This window comes from Scatophagus argus, chromosome 19 (genome assembly GCF_020382885.2).
Source record: "Scatophagus argus isolate fScaArg1 chromosome 19, fScaArg1.pri, whole genome shotgun sequence".
Classification (NCBI taxonomy): Eukaryota; Metazoa; Chordata; class Actinopteri; family Scatophagidae; genus Scatophagus; species Scatophagus argus.
The window spans coordinates 8,258,283-8,279,042 of record NC_058511.1 but is presented as its reverse complement, the minus strand read 5'-3'; the positions used below and the strand labels follow the sequence as shown (position 1 = coordinate 8,279,042).

The 20,760-nt window shown below is 43.2% G+C and overlaps 1 protein-coding gene across 1 annotated transcript in view; it reads right to left on the bottom strand.

The window, feature by feature from the left end:
• The window catches only part of syne1a (spectrin repeat containing, nuclear envelope 1a), a 130,786-nt gene that overhangs the window by 49,858 nt on the left and 60,168 nt on the right, over window positions 1–20,760 (bottom strand). Inside the window, exons 56-72 of the mRNA XM_046374139.1 lie at window positions 19,771–19,907; window positions 17,032–17,209; window positions 14,485–14,667; window positions 13,980–14,123; window positions 12,598–12,753; window positions 11,515–11,679; window positions 10,983–11,155; window positions 10,641–10,794; window positions 9,750–9,893; window positions 9,158–9,322; window positions 8,616–8,933; window positions 7,286–7,441; window positions 5,169–5,339; window positions 1,984–2,310; window positions 1,521–1,673; window positions 1,220–1,387; window positions 404–580 (exon numbers count right to left, since the gene is read on the bottom strand). Of these exons, the coding sequence (XP_046230095.1) occupies window positions 404–580; window positions 1,220–1,387; window positions 1,521–1,673; window positions 1,984–2,310; window positions 5,169–5,339; window positions 7,286–7,441; window positions 8,616–8,933; window positions 9,158–9,322; window positions 9,750–9,893; window positions 10,641–10,794; window positions 10,983–11,155; window positions 11,515–11,679; window positions 12,598–12,753; window positions 13,980–14,123; window positions 14,485–14,667; window positions 17,032–17,209; window positions 19,771–19,907 (3,069 nt within the window). The remainder of the gene's footprint in view (window positions 1–403; window positions 581–1,219; window positions 1,388–1,520; window positions 1,674–1,983; window positions 2,311–5,168; window positions 5,340–7,285; window positions 7,442–8,615; window positions 8,934–9,157; window positions 9,323–9,749; window positions 9,894–10,640; window positions 10,795–10,982; window positions 11,156–11,514; window positions 11,680–12,597; window positions 12,754–13,979; window positions 14,124–14,484; window positions 14,668–17,031; window positions 17,210–19,770; window positions 19,908–20,760) is intronic.

Below are 20,760 nucleotides of genomic sequence, written 5' to 3'. Positions count from 1 at the left end.
TTGAGTTAGTGATTTTGGCTGGTGGGGTCTATCTGAGTATGGCTGCTCCTGAGCTCCACTTTGGCAGCCTTAATTGGTTGTGCCCCCTACACTGGCAGAGAAGCGCTGTCTTAAGAGACGGGTTTAAGTGTCAGAATGGGTTAGGATTAAGTGGATGCCGAAGCGGTTGCTGTTGGAACAGCACTGACATGTGGAGCGTGGGTGGTCAGATCCATGGATGCATTTGTACATTTGTGTGCATACAATGCACCACTGTGTTTTATACATCGTCTTAAATAATAAATGCACAAGAACCATTTCACTCCTTCAAATACAGAATACATGCCTCTACCATCCTTCCCCTCCCCAGCCTCCTTGTCTGCATCCCCTCCCTCCCTCTTTCCATCTCCTCCGCCTCACTCACTCTCTGTGCTGTGCTACAGATGGCAGAATAGCTGTCTCTGGTGCCTTGCTGGTGAGCCTGGACCTGCTGTCTCAGCCTGCTCTGCACACGGTCACTGCAGCCTTGTACCAGGTGGGCTCCTCTCTCTTTCAAGCCTGCCAAGCGATCCTCAAAGCCAGCAATTTCCTCCATGATGGCCTGTGGAGGACAAAGTAACAAGTGGGCTCATGTTAGAAAGAAGACACAGGAGGTCAGAGCAGACGGATACCTCACAGGGAGGACTCATGGAATCATGACAGAAGATTAAAAGAAAAAGAGAAGAAAATTAACAGAGGACAATAGTTTGGTTTTCTCAGTACAAATATGGTTATCGTATAGTAGTTGAATGGCCAGAACTTCATGTCTTACATCACACTTGCGTTAAATGAATAAAATTAACAGCACGTAGCTAACAAAGCAACATTACCTTAGTCAGCAGCAGAACTGATATCAATGATTAATAATTACAATAAATGATTGTTTTTATAGTTATAGTCATTTTTAATGAGCAAAACTGAATAAGAGCTGCAGTGAAATTTACAGTATATTTTACCATACATACCTCCAAACAAAAGTAAGATTAACTTGATGCTGAAGTGGTCTTCATTCATTATAACAACACCAACAATAAGATGACACTTTCATTCCAACAGTTCAGCAAATACCAAGCGACTGAAGTCAGAATATTTGGAATTTCCTTGAGATTCAAACTAGGCCCAAGTAAGCACTTTTGTGCTCTAATCAAAGTTCATTGCTCCAGCTGTATCATATGCTAAAGGAAATAACATGATTGGTTACCTTGTGCCTGGCCAGCTGTTGAGTGGCTGCCTCCAAGCTACCACCCACAGTGGGATCAGGAGTCACCATCCTGCTGGACATCTGAAGCAGCCAACGCTCCACTTCCTGGAGCTCGTTGTGGTAAGCTTCCTGTTCCTTCACTTGGCCTTCCAGATTATCAACATGGGCCTGGACCCCATAATTTACAAAATGTGAGCACACATACAAACTGAACAAACTACTAAGTCTCCTACATACAGAGAATATTCACATTTTACTCTATATATGTCATAATTACTGTAATCTGATCACAGGTTCTTACCATGGCAGTACTACAGAGTTCAGTGTAGTCCTTCTTCAGTCTGTTCATTTTGTCTCTGATGGACGGGTAGTGGACAGAGGCCAGCAGAGCTTCTCCTCTCTCTACCACAGATTTGATGGATCCATCATGAGACTGAACCATCTGCAGCAGAGCCTGGCGACACAGAGTAAATAACATCCTTAGTACATGTGATATTAGATGATTGCTCACAATCAAAGGACCATGTCAGTGTTTTTGCATTTTTTTAGCTAATTTACAAACAGTGGGTTCTACTTTTCTGTTAACCATTTTCTAGAGCACACCTCACTCATTTACAAATCTAAAAAGCAAAGTTATACTCTGGAACATGATGTAAAATAGGTTCAATTTTGGAGTTAATGGGCTAAGACATGTAGGTACATTAATGCGGTCTTTAAAATTAATAATATTCAGTAAGGTCTTGCTGCCATTTGAACCCACCAACCTTATACTTAGCCAGCAGTGCTCTGCGTTGGTACAATTCAGCTTTGGGCTCAACAGGGGTGCTGAGCAAAGCTCTGGTCTCCACCAGCCACTGGGCCTGGGCCTTATACCGGTCCTGGAACTCCTTAGCTAGCAGTAACGCCCGTTGTAGAAAGCCGTGCTTCTGCCTCAGCCCACCTGCAAGCTCCTCCAGCTGGGCAAGACGAGCCTCTACCTCCCCTCCTAAACTCTCAGCTCCAGCCTCGTTTAGGAAGCCTGCTGCCTGCTCTGCCCGCTCCCTCAGTGATTTCAGAAAGCTGTGCCCATGCTGGAGCTCGGACTGGAGAATCTGGGTGCAAAACAGATGACATACAACTCGGAATGGGTGCCACTACAGTGTTATCCAAATTACATTTTCTACAAGACCATCAACCAAGGCACATTGCTTCACATGCCGCTCAGTTAAAGAAAAAGAGAGTAAAAGACTGTTGCTCTGTACTCTCGTACCATAACTGTAGCATATATGCTCTAGGATGAGCAAATTCTGCTATCATCATTTCCTTGACTTTCAGATTAGCACTCCAGTCATCACACAGTATAGCTGATTTCTTTGTCCTTCACCTCCTGTGCCGCCTCAGTCGTCCAGACCAGCCTGGCTGTGTGTTTGAAAGGCTTTGAACCCATCAGGTAGGCTGACACCTCCATGGTGAGATGTGGAGAGGACTTGGAGGTCATGGTGTGGAGAAACCACAGTGAATAATATGAAAGGAGGACCCAATTATGAGGACCCTTAACAGGCAGCAGTAGCTGCAGGGGTTTCCAGGGCAACCATAACACACACCACACACACAGACGTCCACTCGATGGGACACAATCTAGCTTTCATCATCAGTCTATTATTGCTTGAGTAGAGAGTGGCTTCACACTGCAACAACCCAGACCTCCAGCTACTGCTGTTGATAATATAATATAACAAGATCTGTGTCTGTACGCACACGTACATGTTTGCTGCTTAATATGAAGCTCCATGGACGTCCATCATTCCAGTAACAATGCCAATGTCCCTGCCTTATGATCTTAATAGGAGACACTCAATACATCTCAATTCCTACAAATCTATGTGGTTAACGTGTGAACTAAAATGAGAAAGTCTGGAGTAATTGCCACTTGCAGTAAATTTATTTCCGCAATTTTTATTATCTCCACTTGACATCAAACTGCTGTCTGCTGCTGCTACCTGCTGTCCAAATATCAAATTAAGCTTGCAAGACTGGAAGTAGCAGTTTGTAAGCATCCCATAAACAGCTTGTTTTGTCTATGATAAATTGTCCAATGTCCAATATCCAAAACTATTTGAGGAATCATTCAAACCTGCGAATGTAAAAATGCTCAGATCAATTTGGCAACCAACCCAGGAAATACAAAATAATAATTCAGTGGTCTCAGCTTAACAGAATTTAACCCTAACCCTTTGGATGAAATTAGCTGTCGATATCACTGAATAATGCTAATGCACTGACACAGTAACAGACCGCCTAGTGAACATTACATATGAGGTCCTGAACACAGTTTGCCCTTTATGCTGTAAAATGTCAGCCCCAATTATCCATGTCAAGTGTCTTGTGCACCCACTGTATATGATCAGCACTAGGGACTCTGTTTCTTATTCTGCATTGGTACTCTGGCTCCATTATCCACTATAAAACATTTTTCTGTGGCACTGACAACCATGTTCATCAGTATATTATCTCCTAACAGAGGTAGCACGTGACTAAGATGATCATATTAGCTCTGCTGTCGTCATGTCTCTGCTTTAAATGAACACTAGAAGAGAAAACTACCACATAAAATAAAGGATTATAAGAAAAGAAAAGGTTAAGGTGCATTGGATTGAGACAGGGTAAAGGAAAGCACATTTCAAGCTAACAGGGACCAATGCTACTGTATGACTTATGCTTTAACAGTTACAACTTAGTTTGAAGTGAAGTCTAAATCCAACCAATGGTCCTTAACACAGTTATTGACCACTGGTCTTTATGTCAATGCAAAATCATCCCAGCTCACTGAAAAGCCCTGAAGCTCTCACCACAGGAGAATGAGTAAGTGATGGAGCACTTGCACGTTATCTGCAGCGCTGGGAGGACACATGTGGTGACTGTGTGTCTCTAGTCCCAATGCAGAGACGGAGCATTGATCCCAGACAGGGATTATTGCAGAGCCTTCACCATATGATGTACTGTAAATGTCTATGTGTGTGTCTGTAATATGTATGTGAGGAGGACAATGAGAAATGAGATCCATATATAAAGAAAGACACTAGTTAAAAAAAAAAAAATAGAGGCTTCACAGGTTTCAGAGATTGCTGCAGCTTGTTAGCACTTTGGATCGGTTTTGTGATATGAATCGAGTGTGAAAGGAAAGGAATGTGTGTGTGCCTGTGTGTGTGATGTGAAGCGGTAAGGGCACTGCATCAATTACAGTGTCTGTGCCAGCAGGCTCCTGACACCGGCGCTTCTTCATCCTCTGCTTCACAGTGGGAGGTCTCTCCCAGCTTCCACACTTCCTCCAAAGCAGCACCCGCTTTGTCTTCATAAAGAGCCGATCGATACCCACATAACTCACCCGATCCTTTACACACTTGATATGAACCATGCCAAGCAAACGATAGCGGTGATTTTATTTAAACTGCAGTCTGGGCATGTTTGAGGAGGGTTACTTTCCTCCAATGCCCTTTTGACTATCAAAGTGAAGAGAATCTATAACAACTATGCCATTTTTGTCACTTTGTTATAGTCTACAGCACTATGCAAATATTATAGGTTTTTGCAAGCTTAACAGGTAGCTCATGCATATTTCTACAAGCATATTGCAGCTCCCAAAGAAACCTGTACGCTTGATGTTATTAGCAGGTACCATATGTTGCTTGGCAGAAAACGAGATTGCACAAGAACATTTTTGCCGGCTTGGATATTAGACCCTTTTGAGATTGTGCTCAAATTCTCCACTGCAAACTGAAGTCTTGCTAACTCATCAAATTGCCATGGTAATAGCCAACGTCTGTGCCAATTTATTGCAGCCTGTTCAGGGATATGCATGAAGCAATGTACCGCTCCTTGTATCGAAACGCCTCACTGAAAACTAGAGACTCAAAACCATGAAATTGAAACAAGCAAATCACAGAAAAGGTTAAGGTACACAGATACATACCTCTAGTTTCTTCATCTTCCGCTCCATGGCGACACGGTCCAGAGGTTCAGAACTGTCAGTTAACTCTGCAAAGCTTTTCTGAGTGGAGCCGAGCCAGTCAGTGAAAGACATGCAGAGGTTCTCGGTCTCTTCGATGCTCTTCAGCTCCTCCTGTAGCTGTTTGATGGTGTCCTGAAAAATGAGCGGACGAAGTCAGACATTTAGCAAATATAGTTTTTTTTTTTTTTAAGGATAACATAAATCCAAACATTTTTTGTGCACTGCAATTATTGTGCGCTGCCAACCAGCTAATGCCTTTTTGTTTCAGGGATTAACACTGTTAGTAAGACTAATAGTAAGACTAAGACTGTTTTTGGTCAGGGGAAAATTGAGCTAACGTGGTCTGCTTTCTCTCTTTAGAGGTGTGAGATGTGCCTCAGTAGTCATACCTTGGCCACCAAGGACCAAAATCCTTTTGATCAACCATCAAAACAGAAAATATCTGTTTCTCCTCTCCTCAGAATGTCAATAGCTTCACTACAAGGTGGAGAGGGGTTTTATGTTTTTGACAGATTATCCACTTGACTAAGATTCTGAGTCAATAACACCATGAGGACTGGAGAGGGTTTATTGCAGGTTTGACACATTATTCACTCAACTTGCAAATCCTGTGGTGAGAGGCTCCAATTAGCTGATAGTGCTGAGTGCACACCTTTTCTGACTAGACAGAGATCGCAGCTTCCCACCTCAAGCCCATATGGCCCCCACCTCACACAATATAATTAGAGGCATGCATGGTGTAAGAGGGATGTTATGTGTCTGCATGCACGTGCATGACTGTAAGTATACACATGCTTGAGTCAATTTTGAGAAGGGAAGGAAGGGGTGTGGGTATAACAGAGACAAAGAAACAAAGTGAGGGAGTGAGGGGGAGACACACACATACGCACACACACACATAAACTCAGATGTGTTACTGAAGGTGTAGAAATCAATGAAGTGCAGGCAAAGCTTTTCAACCGCTGGGGCCGAGTGTGAGATTGCCTTCTGTAGCGTTTAATTACAGCCTTAGCCCCAGACCAGAAGAGCCCCATTGATTTCCCTTTAGTCCCCCCCAGAGGAGCAGACAAATAGAGTGGCTGGATCTGAGTATACAGGGCAACGCAGGCTGGGCTCATAGGCATAACTCCCAAAGCTACTTCAATGGGGTGTTACAGGAACAAAGTCCAAACTCTCACTGGAGCAAAGTCCGTGGTGATAGAGCACAACTATACATGAGAAGTCCACTGCGGGCAGCAAGCCCAATGGCAATGCACGCAACTTCTTTATCCATCATTGAGACACACAAGTGGTTAAACTAATACTCTGCCCCTTAAGACTTTCTGTTTAGCTATTCTGACCTCATGATGACAGGAAGGTATTTTGCAACAAAATCCTCTGGTGGACAGGAAATTAAATATTGTGCATGTCTGCACTTCCTGACCACAAGAGGCATTTTTAACCCTACCATGCAGTCTTAATAAAAATAGTTTGGTTCACCAAAGATACCCTTTAAGAGTTAAGCATAACAGGTGGTGAAGTCACAATGATTTGTACTTGCTGTATGGCCTCAAGAAATCAGGTCATACAACTACACTTACAAGGACAGACAAGCAGTGTTGTGCCTGAATGCGTCCAATGAACCATCGTTCATGAACTCGTTCATATCTTGTGTTTCCGCTTGATGAACTTTATTGTGAACGTGTTCATTCTGGCGTTTGTGAACGGTTCTCTCTCACAGTATAACTTCGTTCAAGAGTGTGCCAGACTTTGAAATATCCTGCATAATATGATTTTAACTTGCTGCGCATGTAAAAAGCAAATTACTTTTTACTTTGCTCCTTTCTGTGATGAAGTGCTTCACCAGATAAAGCAGGTACTCTTTACGCATGCACATCCTTTTCTAAACCAACACACACATATATGGAGACATGATATCCATCTTTTGGAAGAACTGATGTTTACTGTAAATAACAAGAGAATATTTTCAGAAGACAGTGTTTTTATCAAGTTCTATCTACCACACAGTCGTGCAAGAGGGCACCTTAAGTCCACCAGTGTAAGAATCATTGAAAAGCTGACAGTAGCGAGTGTCTAACCTGTATGTTGAGCAGCAGGGAATGGTAGCGGGCAGTGAGCTGGGTGGCAGTAAGGCTGACACGGCTGCTGATGTAGGTTTCCTCCAGGACCTGCTGGGCCAGAGAGGAGAGGCCGTCGACTTCTACCTGCCGTGCAAGAACGACCTCAAGACATCCCTGTTCAGAGAGGACACAGAGAAATGCATAATTAGCAATATTCTGACTAAATCCATTGTTCATTCATGATTTAATCAGAAGTTATGTTTTTTTTATTAATTAAATTGGCAAACATGGGTGAAAAGAAAAACAAGAAATGACAAATCAAAAAATATGAGGCAGAGAGGTGTGTGTGTGTGTGTGTGTGTGTGTGTGTGTCTGTGGTGCGGATGTGTGTGTTCCACTAAAGAAAGGGAAGGAAAATACAGAGACATCTTGACACTGGCAGGAAGAATGCTCCAAAAGGAGGAGAACCAACAGGGAAATACTGTGTCCTCTGCTGTTCTATTTGAAATGCCTGGTGTGAGTGGAGTTTATATAAGTAAGAAAACTGATGTATTGCAGTGCAACACCCTGGGATACTTCACAACTTTCATTTATAAAACAAAATGCTATTTTTGGTCTGCAGAGTTCTAAATAATCTTAGCCAGTGTTACTCTGCCAAGTTACATGGTGATTCATATCAAATGCTGACAGGACATACAATCATATGGCTTGGTGGTGTTGATGAGGAAAGGTATGGCAATCATTAATGGAAACAATTTGTCAGCTAAGCTACTGAATTAGATGGGGTTTGTGTGTTAATGAGCAGTCGAAGCTGCAGACGAGCAGTGGAGAGGTGGGTGGAGATAGAGGCAGGGACTATTTAGATGTGCGCATACTAAATGAAGGCAAAGGTGCAGAGTTACATCTAATCCAATATTAGGCATGCAGAGATTATTTTTACGGAAGAAAACGTCTAAATATGTCATTTTGATAAACAGAGATCTGTTTTTAGGGGTTTAATCAATCCCCAGAGAAGCTCCTTTAAAGGATTCATTCAGCATGTTGCTATTCAGGCCCTAAAATTAGTACTGAGATAAAATGAGCTGCTTGTTTTTCTTCTCTTCTTGTCTAAAATATTAAGTAATTGTGCGGTCTACCATATTGCTAAATGTTATTGCTGGCTGAAGGTATTTGTTACTGCATGTGCATACCAGTGAAAGAGACAATTTGACAGACATATTTGCAGACAACACTACAAAAGAGGATAATATATAGTAGTTTGTGTTTCAAATAAAGTTTCAGAACATTGCTGTTAATGATATAATGTGTTGTCTCTCTTTCATTCTCTCTCTCTCTCTCTGCCTCTGACCTGGAGTTTCTTCAGCTGAGTCTCCTTTGCGGCTCTGTCTGACCTCCGCTGACGTCTGATATTTGCCACCTTCTCCATCTCCTCCAGCCACTGGGCCAGGCTCAGGAACCTTTGGCCCATCTGCCTCAGCCTGGTGAGCGTGGAGCTCAGCTGGGTTTGCGTCTCCTCCAGACGGCCCTGGTAGGCCCCCCACTCTCTTTGAGCGGTATCCAGCGTTCGGTCCTCAATCTGAGGTATACCCCAGGGGATTACTCTCTCTCTGCTGGTCAGCACAGAGGAGAGCAAAGACTGGCCATTTGAGCAGCGTTCTTGCAGGAGCTATAGAGAGAAATTAAAAAGCGAGGAGCAAACAAGCAGTTGGTGAGTTTCAAGTGGTTTAGTTACTAAAAGTACAAACTGTCCGTGTCCATTTAAATTTTGTTAAAGCTTTAAGTGAGGTGTCTATGAGAGTGCACATTAAATATTAGGACGTTTCCTCATACATTTGTACATCACCTGTTTGTCACAGCTACATTATGCACAACACCCCAATGTATTAATACCTGCAGCTGTTGCAGTGTCTTTTCTAGTGCATCCACGTTTCCCTCTGGATGAGACAACGAGGCCAGAGTGGCCTGTTCCTGCTCCAGCCAGTCCTCAAACTCATGTAATCCCCTTTGATATTCCTGATGGACCAGCACCAGCCCTTTGGCCTTACTGACCGCACTCTGCAAAACAACAGGTTGGAAACATTACCGGAAAGAAAGGGAGTATCCATTCAATATCACAGGAACAATGGATGTGGAATTTGGTTGTTAAAACTGTTCATTAGTCATTTTGACTATTTAAAGTGCAAAAGCTCAAGGACAATTGTGTTTGAAAAGCACAACTATTTTCCTGTGAGCAGCAAAAATGTATGTAATGTACTCTGAAGCTGCAAATGATGTGTTTGCTTTTAAATCTGTAAGCAATACAGAGAAATGTGTGAATTGATTATGAGAAAAGTTACTAAAAAGTTCATCATACTTCTATGAAATTATATGAAGCAAATGCTAAAAGAAATTATTATAATATTATATATTATTCTGATGCCTGCAGAGGTAAAAAAAAAAAAAAAAAAAAAAAGAAACCATGTGTTGTTTGTACTTTAAGTACCTTGGCCTTTTCTTTGAGGGCGTTGTATCTACACTGAAGTTGCTGCACCTCCTGCTGGGTAGTGTAGTGTTCAGCCATATTGGACCCCTTTGTGGCGATGGTCTCCAGAGGACTGCTGTGACTCAGTACCTCTTCATAGAGAAGCTGAAATGAAATACACATGCAGACATTTAGTGCAGGAAATCTCACTAAATGGGGAGGGTCTGGACATGAGCATGACTGCATGTGTCTGTAAAAGGCTCTTCCATAAAAGTAAAACTTGGGAAAAAAGATTAAAATAAAGGAAACCTGAATACATGGCAGCTGCTCTGTCTTCCTAGAAAAAGCAAGCAATAGGTCATTTACCCTCAATGCAGAAGATGAACTATAGAGGCAAAAGTATTGACCATTACACCTACAAGGTCTTTAATGACATTGCATTCTTAGTACATAGACAGCTTTGCAGCTTTAACATCTTCCACTCTTCTGGGAACCTGCTATTGTGGGGGGGGGGGGGGGGGGGGGGCTCACAGTCTCCATTCTGGTTCATCTCAAATGTGTTCAGTGGTGTTGAGGTCAGGGCTCTGTGTGGGTCAGTCAAGTTCTTCCACACCAGACTCATCCAGCCATGTTTTTATGGATTTTGCTTTGTGCACTGGGCCACAGTCATGCTGGGACAGAAAAGGACCTTCCCCAAACTGTTGCCACAAAGTTGGAAGCATAGCATTGTCCAAAATGTCTTGGTATGTTGAAACAATAAGATTTCCCTTCACTGGAAGTCAGGGGCCGAGCCCAACCCCTGAACGACAGCCCCATGAAGAGGTGTGTCTGGATACTTTTCTCTACGTAGTGCAAGTTCACAACATCTAGTCTGGTTTTTCAAGTCCAGCCATTACTAGCAAGATGCGATACCTTTGTCTTTCCCAGGTTAGCAGTCTTGTCTCTCATCTCAGAATACTGTCTGTCTGAGCAGCTGAGCGTCTCCTCAACCCGGTCCATCCACAGCACAAACTGACCCACGTCCTCCCGGTAGCTGGTCCACTGTGACAAAGCGCCTTCCAGCTGGCTGTTACACGGACACAACGATGTTAACAAACGGGGGAACAAACATAACACAAAAACACACACATACCCATCTTTCTAAATCTAATTGTCCCCGTAACCTTTCAACCAACTGAAATCCATCAAACGAAATTAGACAGTCACCAGCCCCATTTATCAACTGACTGACAGATGGTGGTTTGTGATCACAACCTTTTACACTGAATGGAGGCAGAAAGTAAGGAGTCCCATGAGTCTTTGAGGTCCTGGATCTGTTTGCGAATCACTGGGACCCCCTCAGCTGAAGTGTTCCTCTGGACTGCTTCTCCCCGTGTCAGAAGCATCTTCAGCTGGATCTCCTTCTCCTGGCGAGCAGCCAGTAAGGCCTACAGACAAAGAGGCAAACGAAAAGTGATAAAACAATAATCTGATGTCTATTACTTTGGTGAGAAATGAGAAATCTGCTGAACTAGTATTGTTCAGCTATTACTGAACTATGTTGAAATATGCTATCCAAAACACTACCATTTTAATAATGAAGAAATGCCATTAACTTAGCATAGCATATGTGAAGTTAACCTAATGAATATTTCATGGACAATGTCAGTTTCTAAATTACCACCACACTGTAGGAAGTGTCTTGACTGGGTAGTGGTGCCTAAAACTAACCAGTAGTCCAATCTCTGCAAACTTCTGCAAACTATATTCCTTTAAGGTATCCCGCACCCGTCTTTTTCCTCCTTACTTCCAGCTGTAGCATCCGGTCCTCTAACACGCCTTTGTCCGTGGTGGTGGAGATGCAGGTGTTTAGGACCCTCTGAGCTTCACACACCCAATCTTGGAGCTCTTTAAGGCCCTGGGAGAAGAGGCGGTGTTCCCCTACAATACGTTCAATCCTGGAGGCCTTGTCCTTAATGGATCAGAGCACAACACTGTAAACACACTGTTCAAATTTTATAGAGGCTCTCAGAAACAGACCAGTAATGAGGTGGTTGTTTCTGGTGCACAACAACAGTGTCCCCATATATTTCTGTTTGCGATTTAAATTACAGTCTTGTTTTTCCTCACATTTGTCCCCAGGGACTTTCTCACCCACACACCCACCAAGCACAAACACATTCATCACTTGTACATCTGTAACATCACTGTTACTGTAAACTGAAGAAAGGCAGAGCTACAGTAACAATCTACAAGTGGCAGCTTTACATGATTGCATTCCTGTTTCCACGTCTGGCAGGGAAGAAGACCTAAAAATAGCGCTCCTCTAGCTAGCCGGCAAAGAAAATAAATCTCCTTCATCATTGTTGGGGCACTCTCATTGTCCCGAAATAGGAGAATTGTGCTGTGCGGTCAGTGTCATGTTTTGTTCAACAGTGTGTCAGATTAATCAGAAGAGTGTGACCGATCTAATGAGAACTTCAAAAAGGTCAGACTGTCTGGCATTTCAGAAGTACTTCGTTGCATAATAGGTGAGCTTCACAGCCTTGGCCTTTTTTATGTTGATGAGGCCGCAACCAGAAGGACCTTTCAGAGGTGAAGGATTACTGTGCTCAGGTAAATTACTATGATAACAGAGACTTTCTTGGGGCACAGTTTTGTTTTTTTTTTTTTAAAAAAAGGCAAGCTGATTAGAGCAACCACGACCGATGTGCACCTGAGGAATAATGCATGACACAGCAAATAACAGGGAACAACAGTAAACAGCGTGGCTGGACAGAAGGCTTTTAGTTTTTAGTTCGAACTGAATCAAGCAGGGCACAAGCTGCAGCATTTCTCGGGCGGAGGCAGAGATGGGGGACAAGAAAGAGTGCGCAGGGGGCTGTGTTACCTTGGTTAAGTTGCTGAGGGCTAGGTACTGTGCTGACAGCTGGGATACACGGTGAACGAAGCCCTTGCCGGCTGCTTGTCCCTCCCAGAGATGATGAGCTCTTTCCCTGAGCCTGCCCAGCTCTGCCTCCCGACTGGCCATCTCCTCCAGTACACACTAGGCCAGTATGAAGCAGAAGGAGGATGAAGATGGAGAAATAAGACAGCAATAGGATGTGGGCGAGCAATGTTAGGAGGGAAGGGTTAAAGGTGATGGGGAAAAATGGAATAGAGATGTTGAAAAGGTTGCATGTGAGCATCATGAAAGTTAGAGTTAAGAGAAAAATTAAACAATAAAGGAATGTGGAAATGAAGACAGAAAAGGTAGGTGTAAAGAGACACAGAGGAGGTTAACATGTCACAAGATAAGAAAAGCAACGGAAACGTATAAAAATACATGGACAAAGACAGGGAAAAAGAACATTTTAAAAAACAGCATCGGCAGCATTTCTCTTGATGTCGATTTTTAAGTAGAAATATGGTTATTCAGTGAGACATCACAGCGCAGAACAGGGAGAGGAGACAAGCCTGATAAAATACTGCAAAGGCAATATGTGAAAAGGTGAAGAGGATTTTGCCAACACAGGTTCAGATACGGAAAGCCTGCATGTATTGTATTATACTTAAGGTACTCGGGGAAGAAATGTAATTGCTTGCAGGGCCAGACAAAAGGCAACGAGGAGAAGTGCTACAGCGGGCGACAGAGTAAATACAAAAATAGCAACAACGATAAGGGCAGAGCTTTGAGATGGGCTTGATACATTTTCTTCTCTTTTGTCAGTTTTATCTTTTTAACGCTTCGTGCCTCTCTTGCTTTTTTTGTCTCTGCCAGACGTGGCAGAGGCTGTTATCGCATCCTGAAAAGAGCCTTTTAGCCAAGCAACGCTTCAGCTGTGACAGAAGGAGAATTAATTAGATTTCTGGACTTTTCCTCTGACTATTGTGTCAGGACGCTGCTCTATGTTGATCCACTGGTGCTCGACAAATGTAATTAGGTCCTTCTCTTTTCCCAGATGATTTGAGATTGTACTTCAGGGATGCATATCTGATGGGGAGCTACAACTATTTAGTATCCCTGGAAAATGTGCTTAATATTCAATTCATTGTATAATCATAATGCAATGGTGTAAAGCAATTTAACAGAAAAGGTTACTTATAGTATTACAGTGCTTAAGGAGCATTGCTTAAAGCACTGTAAAAATTAGATGGACCTATGAACAACCACAATGATTCTGGAAGCATTTAGAGCCCTGTGAGGGATCAGAAATCTGCTGTTTTAAGAACCTCACACAGAGTGAAATCAGATCTAATTACATAAGGAGCATGACTTGGGCTACACAGTACCTGTAGCTTGTTGAGCTCCTGTTTCTTGGCTGGAAGGTCGTGTAGTCGAGCACTGCTCTCCTGTACTCTGACCTCCATGCTGTTCAGCCAGTCCTGCAGAGGCTCAGCACTGGCCTCAAACTCCGTCATCTGGGACTGCAGGTTCTGGAAATATGACACTTAACTTGTCAAATATACCTAGAAAGATTCCAATATAAACTGATTCTGCACAGACTGACACAATTCCTCAATTTAGTGTCAGATTTAAGATATCATATGGATATCTCGATATGTATACCATCTGCACTTATTCCTCACAATAAATCCAATTAAGACAAATAAGTCCGTAAACATCTACTGTCAGGAAATCAGACACTGTGTATAAATACCGACTCTGTATTCATTTAAAAATCCAGACCCAGTTCACCTTTTTTTCACCATGTATTCCTCTGAGATAGAGATTTTCTTTTTCAGGGGACAAATTAACCAAGAAAGCAGCATCCAAACAAAGTAAATGTTAACCAACCTTGAGTGCATCCTCCCTCATCTTCAGGTTATACATCAGGCTCTTCCATTCTTCTCTGGTGTTTGCCACCTTGGCCTTGATTCCCTCCACTCTGTCTTTGGACACCACAGCCATCAGCAGCTCCCCACTGGCTCCTACTGTACTCAGCCTGGCCTGGCCATGCTCCCTGTCACTCAAGAACTCCTGTGGGGATACACAGACAAAGACAAAGGGAGGGGGAAAAAAAGAAAAATGAACTGAATGACAATCACCAACTTCTATTTATCTTCCACTTCTGATGCCATGGCTGATGGGTAACTGAAACAACACCATGGCAATTTTCTCTCTCTATTTTCCAGTGTCCGAGAACCTCACTTTACACCATCAAAAGCATTAATTAGGCCGAGTCATTACCGATTCCACATGCGTGGGCAGAAGGAGGCGTCTGACCCAGGAAGGCAATAACAGATAAGGAAAGTCAGCGAGCCTGAAATGTGTTGGTTTTACATAGCTTCTCCATACCCACCCACAAAAAATGTACATGCATGCGCATGAGCGCGCACACACACACACACACACAGCCACACACCCCTCCCTCAGAGCCGAGCCGGTGACAGTAACGCAGCAGGGACCACTCCACCATCTGTGCAGTCAGCACATCACTTACACACACTACAGTTTCAGCCTCCTCTCTCTCTCACACACACACAGACACAGACACACAAAGTCACTACAACACAGCCACATGCGAGCCTAGAGAGTCTGTCTCTTTCTGCCTTTCGTCATGTGTGTGTCTCTTTATTCTCTCTCTCTCTATCTTCTCTGTTCCTTCACTGCCTTTTTGCACATTTACTACCATTCTGCTCCTGCCAATGAAACTGTATACCACCAATTAAGCGTGACACAATGGATGCCCCTGCCCCTCCTATGCTGGCCCTCCTGGAGGTCAGCCATGTGGAAACATTGTTCCACATTCCTCACCAAGTCAATAATAAATAAAACATGACCGACTCTCTGTTCCTCTCTTTTTCACTGCCATGTGCTCTTATAACATTCTCATCCTAATCCTCACACAAAAAGTCCTGCGCAGCATTTTGCCTCTTTGAAACACTTTCTGATAAAAATGGCCACTTCAAATAACCCGTTGTGCTTTTGATATTCTGAACTGACTCCTTCATGTGACTGCTGAATTTAATAACTTAAGTTCCACATGTACTACCCACACTAAACAAAAACATCAAAGGTTGGAGTCAAATCAAGTTTTACTCTTTATTATTGTAGAATTATCATCTTTCCATTTAAGATCAGCTCAAAGCAATTATGCTAACTCCTTGGTGGTAATGTAATGGTGGACATGGTCAGGTGCCTGAGAGGTAATTAACTGTCTGGTGCAGGGATGTGGGGACGTCTACGTTAACTGACAAGCACCCGACTCTCATCCAGGGCCCTGGGGTGCTCTAAAGATGCTGCCAGACTGTTACACCTGCCAGCTTCTCAGACACAGACACAGAGATTTCTCAGAAAGAGAGACAGATATTTTGAAGAAAATGGCACAGAGACCCTGCTGTGAAGCTTTCTCTCATCCCTCTTGGCTTTGCGCCCACTTTTGGCTTATCCAGTCTAAGCACAGGTCCTGCCACTCCAACAAGCCCACCAGAGGACACTCGACAACAGTGAGCATGTCAATACAGACATCCCCTTGAGCAACTGCTGACTGAAAATTGATTGATTCTTCAACTATTACATCATTCCACTTTCAGCAATTTTCTTTGTGGTAGCAAGCTTTGTTTAGCCTGTGGAAAAAAAACACATGCAAACAAACCAAAAACTAGCACTATTTTGTAATTATCAACTGTAGATCTAGAGGGTATCCAATCTTAGGATGATTTAAAGTGGACACCCAAAGGTGGAGGAACACACAAAGACTTTTATAACAAGAAGACTGATGATTACATTGCCTCAACAGGCTGCATACCTCTGATTTATAAAAGTGAATAATTTACCCTCCCCTAACTCCACTATCAACCATCACTTGGTCTGACAGCATTACTGCTTCACAGGAGCTAGTTAATGGCTAATAGTCTGAGAATATATTGCCATTCTGGGTGGCCTCCTCGCATATGAAAGTATGAATGCGTTTTATTATCTTACTTGCAACTAAAGCACATTATTAAAAATTTAGGGCCTTCTCAAAAGGCTGGATTAAAGTAATATTCAGTGGCATTATTATCAAATAACAAATACATATCGGTTCTACTACTTTCTTTCCCTGAATAATAAAACAAATTGTGATTCCAGCTGTATATTTGCTGCTCTGTGTCTGGTAGGTCTCTCAAGAAATGATGAACTTTATATTTCAAGCAGCAATAAACAGAATCCAAACTGTGCAAGAGCAGCAACAACCGAATATGCTGGGAAAAAAAGAGTATGATTTCCAAGTGATATCAGCAATGTGCAGTGCCACAACAGCATAGTAAGGACTACACATGACCACAGTTTTATGACACCAATGTTTAAAGAACACTGTAAGAATTTAACAGACGTCCACTGTAAGTAAGCATCTCTTACTTGGATCCTCTGCAGGGAAGTGGAGGCCTCGGCAACACTCTGTGGCACATCAAAACATTTGGCGGTGCTGATTTTGGCATTGACCAACCACTGCTGGAAGTCTCTCAGGGCTGCACGGAACCTCTGCTCCAACAAGCGCTCCTTATTTTGACATTCCCTGGATGCACGGAGGCTGAGACTGGGGGACAAAAGAGACGTTGAGGACAAGAGATGAAAGATGTTACATGCGCAAATGCTCAGATACTGTCCTCGTACTATGGAGGAGGAGGAGGATAGGAGGAGAAGCCTGAGAGAGGAGCAGGAGTGAGAAACAGGCAGGTGGAGAAATTTCGGAGTGGGTGAAGTGGAAGAAATGAGCATTGGGGCAAAGAGGGAGAGTGGGGGATGGTGGTAGGGGTTATTGCATGGGAGGGGGTTGAGAGGCAACATATGAGAGGGGCAAGAGATCACAGGGGTGACAAGATGGAGGGAATGAGGGATGACAGATTGATGCTGTAAGAAAAAGGGTGAGATGGAAAGGATAAGGCAGGGATACAGTCTGTGAAGGAGAGGTTAGAGTGAATCGTGATGATGGTATATTAAGGGGAAACTTTGATGTTTTGTGAGTTGTAACTATTCAACAACAGGAACTTTTTTCTGTTCATATATTCTTCAGAATTTAAATCTGGGACAGTGGAGCATAGCAACAATAGAGTGCTAAAAACAGGTATTTAAAACAAAGTGAAAGACACGCAGCATATATAAGTATTTAAACCAACATGGCAATAACAACTCAAATTCAGAATATCCATCTTCATGAAACAGAATTAATAAAGACTAGAAGGAGTTGAGCCTGAGTACTACAAGTCACATTCTTAGGCCAGTGCTTTTGGAGTGTTGACATTGAGAAAGCCTTAAATGAAGGTCTGTGGGGTAACCTTATAATTCAAGTATTATAATTATAATTATAACATTACTCCCTGTATTGGCACTGACTGCACAATATGGATATAATTATTAGTCATTAGTATTATACTGGCCTGTGTAATGTTTGTGTAAGTTTACGTTATTTACATGATCTCACAACTGGTAAAATTACTGTTTTACACGACACACAGAGTAAAGGGAAACACAAACTCCTCAAAAACATTTAGCGCTAACAGCAAAATTCCCATGTGCGAAATGTGAATTCAGATTAGGACTGAAAATCAGGAACATGTAGGGCAACTAAAGAAAGGAGTCACTGGGTTTCCAACATATTTGTCCGTGGGTGAAGGTTAAAGAAGGGCGAGTAGAAGAGCTGATAGAAAGGATGACAGCAGGGAAACAAGGTGCGCAGCTGTTTAAGCAAGAGTTGTTGTCCAAAGGGAGACATGAAAAAACAAGGCAAACTCACACACAACCTTCAATGGACATGCACACACACACACACACACACACACACACACATTTAAACATGTATGAGCACAAACACCCTTGAGTTTTAATGATGCGATGAGGGCATGAAAGGGTAACACAGTGGGGATAGCATGAGCGTGGAAGAAGCACTTTTTTCTGCTGTGACAGACAAAAACTGGCACGTGCGATGAGGAGGATGGGGGGAGTTACTGCCTTTCCTCCTCTTTCTCCTTCACTCTGACTCCACTCTTTTCACTGTCTCTCTCTTTGCTTCTTTTTCCGCAAAGCTTAACGCAGGACAGGTGCAAAGAGCACACAGGCCAAGTCTATTACAGACTAAAAAGCCAAGTGAATGAGGGAGGATGCCGTTTTTGCCAATCACCAGCCAAAGCCAATTACCCGCCAAAGCATATCCAACAAGCTGACCTCACTCATGTTGTCTGCCAATAAATGGTAGTCACAGTACTCAAACACTACCCTGTAATATCTCAAAATATCTAAGTTAATATTAGATTCATGCAGATTCAGTAGATCATTTGGGCAACAGCACATCCGTACATGTTCATGAATGTGTTGAATTCGTGTGGTTGTGAGCATGCATGTTCTTTTGTAAGCTCTGCTGTTCTGCGTAAAGGCATTGCATGGTGTGTTAACAAAGCTAAATGAACACAGGGCAACTTGTGGGCTCAAAAGCAGGCAAATGGAGCGAAGTAAATAGACTAAGGCATGCAGTGCATTAGAACGTAAAAATGAACCACTCTGGACTCCCTCAAATGACATTCAGGTTCATTTTCAGGAAATGGAACTGGAGAAGGACATAAACCAAAGAAAAGATGACAAACAAGCAGAGGTGAAGGGAAAGTAGTTAAATGTCGCGTAGCAACTGGTGGCTGAGGTGCTCTTCTTTGCTTTCAACTGGCTGACACATATGTCAGGAGACATATTCAGTGAGATTGCAACGCATGTACTCACAAACACACATACACTCCTCCAGCACATATAAGCTGAGCTCTAATCCTGCCTGCTCAGAAATATGAACGGCAGGTTTTAGGACAGAACATTCAGGAGAGAACTTCCTCTTTTGTGGTTCTTGGATTCATTTATTCAGTTATGAAATGAATGAGTACATTATGTCTGTTTTGTTCCTGTTTTTTGAACTTATGACAGGCAGGACACTTCTCCACAGGGTTTGACAATATTTTTTAAATCTATGTCTATATCTACACAACACTGACTTGGTAAGATCATATCGACTTGATATGGCCAATAAATCTCAGTTTGCTTTCAAATCCACATGATGAAAACACACAGAGAAGCGTAACCACCCCACACTGTTTACCAAAGCAGAAAAACTCCTCTCACCTGTTGTGCTGCTTGATAAGCGCAGTGACCCGATCTGATTGTGAGCCCAGGTCCCTGGAGTATCGCACTAGGTCATTCAGTTGGCCTTTCAACTTCTCAGCCATCGGCTCGGCGCTCTGCAAGCCCTCCAGTATATCCTAAACAACACAAAACAGACACCAGCTGGCTCAGTGTGTGTGTGTATGTGTATGTGTCAAGAAGAGATGAATACCCAATGGATCTGCATGACACCTTTCAATAAGTGCACTCGCATTCCTATTCACACCCTTGCTTGGTCCTTTTGGCTCTCCTCACATTCGCACACACACACACACACACACACACATGCTCCAACACATACTCACAGTGCTGCTTGTACAATAGCATGTCTGTTCTTTGCAGAGTGTGTCAGGAAGGAGCTGTGGATACCGTTTCTCCCGCTCTTGTCAGCGTGCCTCACATTCTGGACTCACACAGTCATGAAATCCTGTCCCATAAAATATGTACAAGCTCATTCTCGGACTCCCTGACTCTCACCCACTCACTCTCTTTCTGACGTATTACCAGTAAACAACCCTCCTTCACTCCTCGTTCTCCGGGAGTCGTTGCTCTCTTCTCCCTCTTCTCCTTCCCTCCTCCTATCGTTCGACTACTTTCTCTTCCCTCCTCTCTCCCATTTCTCTCTCTCTCCTCCCACTCCCTGCATTCAATCCCTCTCACACATTTTTCCTTCCCCTCACTCTCTCACGCTCTCTCCCACTGGACTTCAGCTGTCAGCCCTTGCAGATGCGGGATTGGTTCAAACGCGCACAAACGAGCGCGTAACGAAAACAAGGCGAGATACAGGAAACAAGCTGGAGGAGGAGAGAGAAAGAGAGGCGGAGGAGGGGGAAGACTCCTCCTCTGTTCTTTGACAGCCCCAAACTGAGGAAAACCGGAGAAAGGCATGGCCGAAGAAGCCTGGGGAGGAGTATGAGGGTCTACCGGAAAGGCTTTGATAACACAGAGAAA